This window comes from Atta colombica, unplaced genomic scaffold (assembly GCF_001594045.1).
Source record: "Atta colombica isolate Treedump-2 unplaced genomic scaffold, Acol1.0 scaffold27, whole genome shotgun sequence".
NCBI lineage: Eukaryota > Metazoa > Arthropoda > Insecta > Hymenoptera > Formicidae > Atta > Atta colombica.
In genome coordinates, this window is record NW_017259370.1 from 1,622,223 (window position 1) to 1,635,796 (window position 13,574).

Below are 13,574 nucleotides of genomic sequence, written 5' to 3' on the forward strand. Positions count from 1 at the left end.
TATCGTATTTGACGTTCAAAGCAAATTGTTTCGATATATTTTAATTAAAAAGAAATATAATTAGATATAAATATTAATTATATGTTAATTCCAATTCGGATACTTTTACATATCTTGAAATTTAGTTTGCAATCAAATGTGTAGCATTTTCTAGAAATTATATATTTGCAAATTATAAATTCTTTATTTCTGTTTGTGTGTATGCGTGCGTATATATGTATGTGTACCACACTAACATAACACAATTTACTATCTTAATGAAATAATAAATTGATAATATACTGAATGTCACATTCATTACAATCATATATTGATTTTCCTACATATTGATTTTCCTACATTTTTCGCTTTTCTAATTAGAAAAATCATATTCTCTTTTTGTTTATTATAAAGTGTTTATAAAGAATTTTGGTCTTAAGAAAAAGATAAGTATGTATAACGTACGAGTTTGTACATGTATGTATGAACAACTTTTACGTCACGATTTACAAAGTAAGGTTAAATGGTAATAATATAATTAATAGATTTTTAAAAATAATTATTACCATTTCAAGATTTAATTTTTGTTCTTCAATGGTCAATATTGATCAAGTATCAAAAATAACATATAATTTATCTTCATAAACGGAAATAGCAACAATTTTGAATCGTGTTCTTTCGTGTTATATAATGACTCATCCCGAAATATAAAATTAGGTAAAGCAAAATATGTTTCAAAGTTGATTGATAGTTATCAAGCAACGTTGCATTTCCAGTGATAGACCATTCAGAACAGATTTGCTACAATATGCCACTTGTTGTCAGGCGCAAAATTCTACACATTTATACCAATCAGTATGAATTAGTGATTTTTTTTCCCCATCTTCTCCTTTTCTAAAGTGTTCTTTGATCTATTGAATGCAGCAGGAATTTTTTTGTCCATTCTTGAGCTTCAATCGAGATTTAGGACGATACTTTTCAAGAAAAGTTAACTGCTTCGCGTTTATGGCGCCTCGTCTTTTTCTAGAACAAAGAGAGAAAAAAATCATAACAAATTTTATTTTGCATTTCACGTAACGTATTCCATTGTTTGAATAACCAAAGATTACGGAATTATGCATAGAGATGACTTACTCTCTGATAAGGGCAACAGCATCTTCGAACTTGAGCCCAAGTTCAATGAGAGCTATCGCAACCAAGACCGGTGCTCTACCAAGACCCGCGACACAATGCACCGCCACACATGCATCAGGTGATTCTCGGAATCGGTTTTTTAGCAACTCGAACCATTCATCTACCACCTAGAAAATTTATATGAATAATGGAAAACATATAAACGATTTATTTTCATTCGAGTTTTCCTACTTTTCTCAATAAAAATAGATCTCAATAAAAATAGACTGAAGATAAAAACTTTACCTCGTTTGGTGGAAATGTACCGTCGTCGAATACCAAATCTATCACATTGATCCCTTCTGATTTCAGTTCCTCTACTTTGTACGTTGGTTCGCAAACTCTTACCACCTCCTTTACATTGTGCTTTTTCAGTTCCTATTAAAGAAATTTAATGCAATTTATAATAGATAGGAATAAAAATAAAGATTTTGGCGCAATGTCTCGCGGACAATTTCGTTCATATACTAACTTGAATAAAGGTATGGATGGTTTGATCATTGGGCCGATCAGTAATGAGGAACTTCATGTTTTTGTATTCAATCTCGGCGGGCGCCGGTCTGATATCCTTCACCCTCATGTTGCTCATTTCCTTCTTAACCACAGAGATGGTTATAAATCTATCCTCTCTTATTGTTTTTAACTCTTAAAGATCTCGTACGTGTGCCACACTATACGAAGCGACAAAGGCTGGATTTGACAACTTAGCCCATTAAATGTCAGTCTTATAAAGTTGTTTTTCATTTAACTAATAGAATATATTATTTTTTTACAGAGGACAGAACCGTGGGTTTACATGTAGAATTTAGAAAGGATCGTCGGGATGCGAACTTCGCCGAAAAAGTAAGGGCTACGTTACATTAGGCGGTGTTGATATGCGCTTTATTCTTCCCACTTAAAATTTTTTGACTATAATTCACGGAAGATTACCTGAAATCAATACAATTGTAGATGATGAATATAATTTAATTATTAGGATGAAGAAAAAGCTTTTTTACAGCTTTTTTTCTTGGAAAAATGCTACTCTTACCTATTTGGCACTGGGTGCTCCTGTAGCACAGGTGCGCTCAGTATCTACGATGCTTGCATCTACTAAGGTAAATTAATAATTTCTATTAAATTCTTCTATGTCTTGCAAGATGACTAGTTGATGATTTTTCTGGCTTCCCCGATGATAATTCTCTACTACTTTAATATCTTTCTTTCTTTCTCCAAGGTGTTTCTAGCCTTCCTCTCTTTACCTTAACGATGTCTAATAATTGTCAGGGAGTATGGGCGTGTCTCTCTATTTGTGTTGAGCCTGGCAGTATTCTGCGCTATCCAACTGAAACTCCATGTATGTGAGGATGCACTCACCAGGAAACTACAACATAAGTATCAAATATGTAGTATCAAATATGACATAACCATGTTCCTTGATTACGGAATAAAATGATAATTTTAAAGCAATCATTTTCATCGCGCACTATTTTCATCGCTTCCACATAACAATAGCGAACTTTCGCACGGTCACGCGCTAGTAACATGATATCAATTCTTGAGTATGTTGCTCCATGTAAGGAGCCATTTCGTCTCTTCGTATTCGTTCTTTCTACACGGAGAGAAATATAAAGTATTATGCGCTGGAATTCTAGCAAATTTTATGAAATTGGCAGGTCAATAATAGGAACAGGCACCTTCTTATATTAAAATTTTATTTTTCTGGCAAATAAGTGATCATCTTATAAGTATACTCTTAAAACTACCTCAAACTATAAGATACTTTTACATTCTATAAAATAAATTTTGAGAGTTCTTACTTGCTCGTGCTTACAATCTTGAGAATAGTATGATTTACTTTACACAATCAAAATTTATATAATCACTTGAATACTATAATATAATTGTAATGTATTTTTACCTTATAGATATTTCCAATATTTTTACTTTCAGACAAGTTTGTTATAAGTTTGGCAAAATTAGAACATTTTTATTAGTAAGACAAAAATTATTCAACTTTTTCTCCGTGTAGCATTAATACAATAAGACACAATACAATATACATTCGTTAAAATGATGTAGTATTATTTCTTTCTTAAACAATTTTCTCTTGATCACAATTAAATTGACCATTGAATGATCGAAATATCATTCGTGCGAGTGCATAGGTTGCGGAAGGAACGTTTTGAGATCATTTTTAAATAGAGAATGCTAATGTTATACACGGTAACATTATAGGTCGCAGTTTGTAGTTGTTCCATGCCAAGCTTGCGCGCTGTCGCATTCGACAACGCGCGTAATTGACCTCTCGATCTTTCGTCGAAACCGATTTGCGAAAGCTCCTTTTTGCGTAACGCTACCATCAATATGCGATGTACGACAGTAACCAAATGTCACTGATTGACGGGAAAGAATATGACCGACCGACATTCAAACCAGTATGCATCAAAATAACCGAAATTGGCAGGTGAGGAGAAGCTCGAGCACGAGAGGCACGGGCTATATACGCTTCGTGAAACGCCGCCAAGGCCAAATCCATCAACGATGGCGTCGCGCGTCCGACCGCTTCGACTGTATTCTATTTCTTTAACATGATGCCATTGAATATATATATATATAATGTGCATGTATACTCGGCTACTTGGTATGACTACTTGGAAATTTCCGATTTCGATTTCGAAAAAGTTGCTCAAAGATATACTGAAAAAAAGAATCTGCTAATAGCTACCAAATGTTGAGTGAAATAATTTTAATCAAGTGTTTGCAGATTAATATAACCAATAATAATTTTATTGGTAATTTAATTTTCTGAATAAATTTATTGGTTACATTATTATATTATGTAGCAGTATTTACTAAATATTTAGAAAAATAAAATTATTTTTTGTGATTGAAATTATTTCACTCAACTTTAGCTATTACCAGACTCTCTTTTCAGTATATGCACCGTACATGCGTTTGATAACGAAATTATCGAGATGGAACCAGACACGATTAATAAAAAGTTGGTCTATCTTGACGCATGCAAAGGTCATAAAGGTACTATATGTAATAATTGTGGTGGATATTTATAGATATAAAAAATCTCAAGGCATAAAATTATTCGAATCAGGCTACAGACTAAGTTAGATGCGCGTAAATCATACAGACTTGTTAGACTATGTAGAAACTCAATTTACACTTTACGAAGATGATATATCAACTCTGCATTTTTCCAAGAATTCCTTTCGATACATTCCCCTATGAATCTCATTTTCAAATCAATCTCAGTAGATTGTTCAGAAAAAATCAAAACTACTCTTCAAAAATTTTTGGCTTAGAATTTTTATTCTAAAAAGTGAAAATTGAGTCAGTTTTCAAAAAGAGGTTCAATCTTTAAAAGTCAAATTTCAAAAAATATAAAGGTATATATCGAGATGTTATCGACAGAATTTATCCCAGTCGAATTTACGCGAAAGACTTACATCCTTAATGATGCTTTTATAAACAGTGCGCGATTGTCATCGTGTTGTATGAACACGCAATGTCGCCATGATGGCGACGCACGCGTTAAGAAAACAAACCAACCAGTAACTCATACACAAGATTATTACTCTCTAAATTCTTTCGAGTGCAATCACTCTAAAGAGTGAAAATTGATTTTAAAAGAGTATTCAATTTTCAATTTTCAATGCCGGTTTCTACCAATGTAGATAAACTAATTTCGATTCAACTTGCTCTTTATCTTTTTCTATTCTTATTACTAAAATAATTTTTAGAACTAGATAAAGATTAGGAGTTAATTGACCGAGATTAAAATTAAACTACATTGATAGAAACTGAAAAGTGAGATTTTATTCTTCAGAATAAGATTCATTCTACAAGTTTAACAGAGTATCAATGGAAGAGAATCAAATATTAAAAAAATTTTTTAAATTAAACTGAATCTGATATTTTTTTCTTTACAATATTTCATGAGAAATGACTTCTAGAGAAAAGGAGATTAATGAAAATAACTAGTAATCTAAAATTTGAATTTCGTTATAATTTTGCATCTCATATCTCTGCAATATTATACTAGAATTTGCAAGATTTTGCAAATGCAAGATTGCAACGTAACTAAACGAAAGAATATTTTGTATAAAGGAATTGACGCGATCGAAATCAATTTATGCTTGTGTTCGTCAGAGATCGGAATCGTTAAAGACTGTCGCAAGATTGACGACGCGTTAGGTCTCGTGATAGTAAACAAAATTCTATTTGCGTGCAGTTACGTCGCGAATCATGTCGGACAGAGTGCAAACCAATGCGACGTGTGAAGAAGGCGACAAAAATCACTCGTTCCATCTCTATCGAACGTATAATAGAAGTCTTCTCCGTGGGAGAAAATAAATGCGTTGAGTATTTATACGTTGAATATTTTTATCCTTTAATATTATCTCCTTGAACATCCAAGAAAGTGCGATATTCGCAAATAGTCCTATCTGATATGTAGATATTCTATATATTGTCCACTCGTTACAACAACGATATAACTCCAAAAATAAAATTATCCAGAAAATAAGTTCGAATGTTTTTATGAAATTTTAATTTTGAATAATATTTTAGCAATAGCAATATTTTGATATTGTGATAACTGATTGTGGAGGAATAAAAGTATGTTCTTTATTTTTTTATTTTTGTCTTTTTTTTGCAAACAATTCCAAAATGATAGTTTTGAGTTATGCCATTGTTGTAGCAAATAAATAATATATGGTACTCTTCGTACGTGCGAGACGGGGACAAGAAATGTCATGGATTGAGTTAAGATATATCCGATTAAAAGACTTAAAAATTTATCTTGATGTCTCTAACTAAATTCTAGTATTTCTATCAAAGAAAAATTTTTATTTTTGATGCGTTTCTATCTACCTTCTGTAAAATATAAGAAAATTTTATGGTGTAAATTTTTGTAAACTTTAATAATTTTTAATAATTAAAATACAAGAATTAAAATGACGCATCGGAAAGATATGCGATAATGAAAAGATATGTGCGCGCGGAATACTCTCTAAAACTTTTAAAGTGAGTTTTATTCTGAAGAATGAAATATGATATATACTTGATATATACTTTTAAGGATTGAAAATACAAGATTCTTTCAAGACTGGTTTAATTTTTATTCTTTAGAAATTTCATTCTAAAGAATTTAGAATCAAGCAAATATTAATTCAAATCTCGAAAGAATAATGCTCTTGTAACACTGCAATATGTACGTTGCATAATTGTAGCCAATGATATCGAATTTATGATACGACATCGAATTTATGATACGATTGTTTCTCTTTGTCGTGAAGAAAATGAATTTCATGAAGTGTTTCTACGAAAGTCAATATTAGATTGATTATCGCGTTTGTATCGAAATACTGTCGAAATACTATCGAATATTATCGAAAAAGCATACAAACGAATGAGTTTATTAAGCACGAATATTGATGCATAAAAAGAATTTTCAAAACTATACGTATGTACGTATTTGCGAAGCAGCAACATCGAATATGATTTTCTTACATTGACTACATCGAAAGAAAAATTCGGAAAAAAAGATATTAGAATCTACCTAAATTATAAATAAATAATTTTCTTGATGTATTAAATAAAATGTTTTTATATCAAAATTTCTTATATCAAAATATCTTTTCTCATTGAAAATAATTTTATTTAATGTAAGAAAATTATTTATTCGATAAATTCTAATAGCTTATTTTTTTGTAGCAAGATATTTTTTTCGATGTATTATTATATTATAAGAGAGATTGGAAAATTTTCTATAAAAATCGATAGCTACATCGATGTTACATCAATGCTTATCCGAAAAATCTGTCGGTTAACAGCTACGTCGAGCAATGCTATTATTATCGTGCCAATTTTGATTAAACTAGCGTCCGGATCTGCAATATATTCAGAGAAAAATATAATTTTGACAACTATTAAATTAACAACTTTAATTTAAATACTTGCAACTATAATAGTTTTACAAAATAATAAGAACTAAAGTAATACTATATTTTTATAGTATTTACTTTACTACTTTACTACTTTAATCCTATTGCTTTTTAAAACTAGTTACAAGTATTTAAATTTTAGAGTTGTAACTTTATAGTTGCCACAATTATTTTTTTTCTCAATATAGATTTTTAAGCCATAAGAAATGGACAAATCACAGTCAATTATTCCTCTCGCATTCGACTATAATTCATCAAATTCTTACGACTTAAGGCTTAAAACATCTATTATAGATCTAGACTTACATTTATTGTATAACTATACTTGTCTTAACGAAACACTACCTTGTCTCCAGATTTATTTCGAAAATACCGATAAAAAGAGAATAAAGGGCATGTGAGTGTCAATCTAGCCGTTTAACGTATAAAATCAATATTTTTATTTCGAAAGCATGCGAAAACTCGGCGGATTCCATCATCAGCTTTCAGTCTATTAACGTATTGTCACTTTCGACAGTCGTGCTGTGTCGCGTTTATCACTTGATACTCGCGAACTTTTCAAATACCGATAATAGCCTCGTTTTTGATTTCTCTGAAAGAAAAAATTTTGCATCAATCGGAAATAAAATGTTTCTTGACCGCTCAACCAACAAAATTCTTTCGCTATCGAGAAGGTAGTATTACTTTGTGTAAAAGAATATAACAGCAAACACATTGTGATTTATTTAAGGATGTTTAATACTTATTTTCAAAAGATTAAGAACATAACAAAAATGTTACAGATTGTCCTATTATTATATTTGAATATTTATATTTATGTAAAATTTGAACACAATTATTTGATTGATATTTTTATTGTTACTGATATTGAATAGATAAAATATCTTTAAAATTTATGTAGTGAAAAGATAGAAAAAAAAAAAGAAAATAACAAGTATTGAATTTTCATAAAACGTTTAAACGATGGAGAGAAGTGTATTTAATGATATTTATTTTAGGATTATTCGGATCATCCCGTTTATAGGTTTATAAAAGCAGTCAGATGTTCACAAAGTGACTCGTCGAGAAAGAGAGAGAAAGAGAAAGAAAGAAAGAAAGAGAGAAAGAGAAAGAAAACTTTACCTTACGGTCATTTGATAAGAAGTTTGCAAGTCCGAGATCACGGAAGTGTTCCAAGATAATTAAGTTCTAACAATAATAAAACAATTGACGTATTGTCATGCGGTGAGAACAATTGTTATAAAGTGACGAAATCACCATACCATGCACCAAAAAGTCACATCTTAATGTCGCGCACGCGTGCACTTTCGCAAAGCCATTCCAAATTTATGACTCGAGACGTAAAATATTCTTCGTATTCTTCCGTATCGTCCATACCGTCAAAGGCCAAACGAAGTTTGATCTTTCGAAATTTTGTAAAACACGAATTATGTTGACGTGGTAATTATCTTAATTATCTGTTAAGACTTTCGCGCGATCACGTTCGAAGGATTTACATCCTTGACGGAGAGAATTCGATTCGATTCTTCTCACCGTACAGCGGCGACTTCGATTTCAGCAATTTTCGAGCGAGACGAATGGCAAGATCAAAATCGGATTAGCGGGCGGAGTCGTGACTGCCGTGGGGCCCAGCAAAAGCGCGGCTGTTATTATCGTACAGACGTATACTCGTTTCGTCGTGACGGTCGCGTCGAATCTGGGCCAGCTACAGCGTGGCGATCAAAATAGCACGGCGTCGAGACAGCTTCCACCCTTCTCTCCATCGAGCGAGCACTCGTCATCTGATCCCCCTCCACACACGCATCAACACACGCTACACGCATATATGTACAATATAATGCATTCCACATCGCCATATCGCTCGACTTTGTCGCTCGTGTTGACAACAGTAACAATTTGTCTTTTTCGACGTATAGTTGCCTGGTGAAAACTCAAGTCGCGTTGGGATTATACATTGTATATTATCGTATAGCGTCTCCAGTCCCTTTCGTAAACTGGAAAAAGTCTTGTTGCGTTAATTGGAATTCAGACAGATTTAATCAGAAAGACACTGCAAATCAGACACTTAAATCTGTCAAACATTCCAATCGAGATATGAAGAAATTCAATTACGATAAGCAGCATTTTCACATCATTTCAAGATACTGAGAGAAAAGTATTTGATATTTGTGGCTATAATGGCATAAAATAATTATAATTAGGAATTCCATTACTACTATAATGTTAATAATAACCATATAGGACAGTTCTCTGAAATATGAGAAAGTTGTACTATAAATTACGATAATTTCAAATATTAATACAGTAAAATATAAAGGTATAATAAATAAAATAAAACATTTTTATTTAGTAAATGCAATCATAATTACAGTGAATGTAACTATTTTCTTAAATTCATTTACTATTTATGTGGTAATAATAATTAAAAAATATGTTAAGAGAAAACTAAAGATTTTCAAGCAATGTGTGAGACTATTATTAATAGCACAGTTGACTATATTACAGTAATTGAAATAACAATAAATACATATATAGTTGTAAAAATTACTTTAAATTATAGTTAAATTATGATGATTGCAATCATTTCTTTCCTCTCAGTACATAATCAATATCCAGATTCTAATTTATATGATCAAAATTCGTTTTGTTTGTACGTCTTGTTGATACAACCAGAACATTTTTCTCAGTGTAATTTTTGCATCACCGATTATTATTATTTCGTTCAAAAATTATACTATCATCGAAATCTCACTCGCAATGCTCGATCCGATTTCCTTCGAAAGCTTCACGGCGTTTCGGCTGCTGGCGCCGCCTAATGAATCGACTTCGATACTGATCGATGATCGCGTGCCAAAGTGGCATGCAAGTATCGGCAGATTTTTAAGTCGGTAATTTAATAAGGAAAGGAACAAATAAATCATTAATCAATCGATTCGATGTCACTTCTGTAATTGCCACGTGTCAATAAACGATGATTAATCAAGCGATTGTAATGGCGATACTGAGAACGTCACTTGAGGAATCGAAATAGATTAGGAATCGTTCGACGGTTGCGCGTTATTGCATGGGATTGCATAAGATTGCATAGATATTTTCGCCACGGCATCACGCGATAAATTGGTACCGATCTGTGATCAAGTTTTTTTTCTCATTTTTTTTTGTTCATTTTTCATTTACGCCACGCGCGCGCGTATCTAAATGCCGTACAACTGATCAGTAGGCGCGTGTGACTTTCACGGTCATTCTCGCTACGCCAACAGAAAACAAGAAAACGTCGCTTGTATGACGTCAAAACTCGCCAAGTCGGATAAATTACTAGGTCGTTTCAGTAGCGTATATATGTATGTATACGCATTGTCGCTGCAAGACACGCGCGACTTGTCGACTCGGATCAACTCGGATGCAACTCGATGCGATCCGTTTCGAAGAATCGCGGATCGATGAGAGTACGAAGAAGCGTTCAACGGAATTGGACGAGTTCCCTCGACACGCGTTGACATTGTCAACATCGTTGTCGATCTATAACAACGAGATAACGTCCTAGTACCTCTCGAAATCACGTGTTCTTCGGTCATGAAACATTTTCTGAGACACAACAGAAATAACTGACAGCTTTCAACGCATTAAGAGGATCCTAAAATCGTCTGTGTATTTTATCGATTATTTTATTTTTATAAGTATTTTAACTGTACTGTCCTTACAAATTTAAAAATCCTTTTCCACAAATTAAAATATAAAGTAATAATGCAGTCCAAACTGGTCGATTTTAAAATACAATACATAATAAAAAAGCTAAAAATGAAAAAAGATTGGAAAATTATAGTTTTATAGGCTTCTCGTAACAATATTTACTTTACATAGAAGCTTTATACTTTGTACGCATAAAACAATCTCGATTTGAACTAGAGATCATATGAATAAATAATGTTAAGTTCTTAGAATTAGGTTTAGAACTTACAACATAAAAGATTAGTTAGAAAATTTGTATGTATATGTGCGTGCGATGTAGTATTGCATGTCAATGACACATAAATCGTATGTGTGTAAATGAATCGGTCCGGATCTACAATAAATTTTTAAGCCTTAAGCCATAAGGAATGGATGTATTACAATCAATTATTCTCCTCGCATTCGACTGTAATTGGTCAATTTCTTACGGCTTAAGGCTTAAAATACTTATTGTAGATCCGAACTAAAACAGACGACTTTAGGGATCTCCTCAAGCCCTTTTTTTACAATTGCGTAACTGTAATTGTAAATGATGATTATATTTGATTAAAATTGACCATTCTCCTCATCTTCTGTAATTGGTCAATTTTTCAACAATAAGCACTTACAATTGAACTATTCTATCTAATTGTAAAATGGGCTTTACGGTAATTCGATAATGATATGATTCTTTTTCATGTGGAATAAATGCGCGAATGAAAAAATATTTGGCGACGAAAGCGACGGAAAGTGACGTCACTACAAGAATCAATACGGCCAGGAGGAGGCGTTATGACGTCGGTCTGTGATGTCACTGTCGTCACTCGCGTAGGAGACGCACCATACACGTGCAAATCTAACTAACGCCAACGCAATGAGAAACGGTCATTACGCACGCTCTGTACTGAAAATGGGAGCCAACGTGCGTTAATTCTTCCTTTAGACAGGAACATAATAGACTCTTGCATAATGCGTAATGCATAAGGCGTAAGAAAATTAACCAATCAGTCTTTTATTCCATGGGAAGCAGAAAAGGAATGAAGGACTTTGATTGGTTCATTTTCTTCATTTTCTTATGTATTATGCATTATGGATTACGCAAGACTCCGTTATAGACTTTCTACAATAAGTTGTTATCTAAACTTTAAATCTTGAATAAGAAATTGACCAATCATAGTCGATTATTCTTCTCACGTTCGACTATGATTAGTCAATTTTTTATGATTTAAGACTTAAAGTTTAAATAGTGGCTTATTGTAGAAAGCCTATATCAATTACGCAGATTCTCTCTCTACAGTAAATCGTTATTTAATCTTTAAGTCTTAAACTGTAAAAAATTGACCGGTCACAGTCAAATGTGAGAGGAATAATCGATTAATCGGTCAATTCTAATTTTTACGGCTTAAAACTCAAAGCTTAGGTAATTTATTGTAGAAAGCCTAGTGTGATAGAAAAGTCGATACCATAACGTAATGTAAAAAGAAAAGTCTACCATTTTCGCTGCACAATAGAAGAATGAATTTCTGGTCAAATTTGATTTAATTATTTCCAGTATTGCCATCGCCGTTGCCACACGCAATGTATCTTTCTTTTTATGTCTTGTTACATAGGGCGTAGTACAATGTGATGTCATGCCTATTGTCGTATAAAATCGAATACACGTGCTACACATTTTTTTTATAATTTCCATGTGGGGATGTACGATACGATAAAAAACACATATCATTACAGAAAAAAAAAAAACGTTTCTTTTTTAAATGTCGGTTAGAAATCGCCTGTGAACTTCAAAGGTAGTTTGTAATTGACATTTTTGCAAAAAAATCATATTTTTTCGCGTAACGATATTTGTGATCGATATGCGTATCACACATCCTTATCTCCATGTTACAAGCTGTGCATCTATGCCACTCTACCGCTCCTATTTCTTCCTTCTCCATTCCTGCCACCATCAACTTTTCCAGACGACAATGAAACAGCAGGGTTGAATGAGCTATGAGGGCGACGAACCGTGTATTAGGCAACGTTCATAACGACGCAATCATCGCTAGCAAGATTTTCATCTATCGAATTATTCGATCTTTTTCATTATACTAAAACGACTTTTATTAAAAAGAAATCCAAAATGAACAATGCGTGCCAATGGTAGTTTTATTTGCTGAAAGTAAATATCGTTTAACCAAATATCTTTGTATCGATATCGTTCATTTCGAATATCCGAATAATATCTAAAAGTTGTAATTTTTTTTTATAACTGAGAAGTACAAAGATGCACGGAATTATTTGATCCACGCTGATGATAACATTAATAATTTGCAGCGGCCTCATTGAGAAAATATTACCGTAAACATTTTTTTTACGTTATTAAAAACGAAGGAAATTTTTTCTTTCAGTACAATTTTGCGATTCATATATAATACATTTGTAAAATAAATGTTCCTGGTTTTAAAGTAACGCGATTTTACTCGTCGTAAAAGGTGCGGTACGACGCGAATAATGAAAGCGGTCGCGGCACGAGTGGTCTCACAATCAGGTCTCAAGTGTACGCTAAAATCGATATTTCAAGTAGGTCAGTAGGTTACCAGGCGAAGAGTGATAAGAGACTGCCTCGGACTAAGAGTCGCCAATATCAATGATATAGAATTATACTCTATTGTAAATGAGGAATGTACAACAGGAAGTAGGGAAGAATTGCTGATTGCATACCAGTCGTCTAAATATCTCCGTATCTCATCAATATTTTATATTATTACTCAATATATATATATATATATA

The 13,574-nt window shown here is 32.5% G+C and overlaps 1 protein-coding gene across 6 annotated transcripts in view; it reads right to left on the reverse strand.

Annotated features, from left to right (window-relative positions):
- Positions 1-438: 438 nt before the first annotated feature.
- Positions 439-13,574, reverse strand: part of LOC108689558 (protein tyrosine phosphatase type IVA 1) — a 23,572-nt gene continuing 10,436 nt past the window's right edge. Inside the window, exons 1-7 of one of the 6 annotated variants that reach the window (XM_018196370.1) lie at positions 8,357-8,621; positions 8,217-8,282; positions 2,183-2,515; positions 1,625-2,082; positions 1,399-1,530; positions 1,114-1,280; positions 439-1,002 (exon numbers count right to left, since the gene is read on the reverse strand). In XM_018196370.1, coding sequence (XP_018051859.1) covers positions 891-1,002; positions 1,114-1,280; positions 1,399-1,530; positions 1,625-1,741 — 528 coding nt within the window. In that variant the 5' untranslated portion in view covers positions 1,742-2,082; positions 2,183-2,515; positions 8,217-8,282; positions 8,357-8,621 and the 3' untranslated portion in view covers positions 439-890. The other 5 variants (XM_018196369.1, XM_018196372.1, XM_018196371.1 and 2 more) reach the window with 5 other exon arrangements.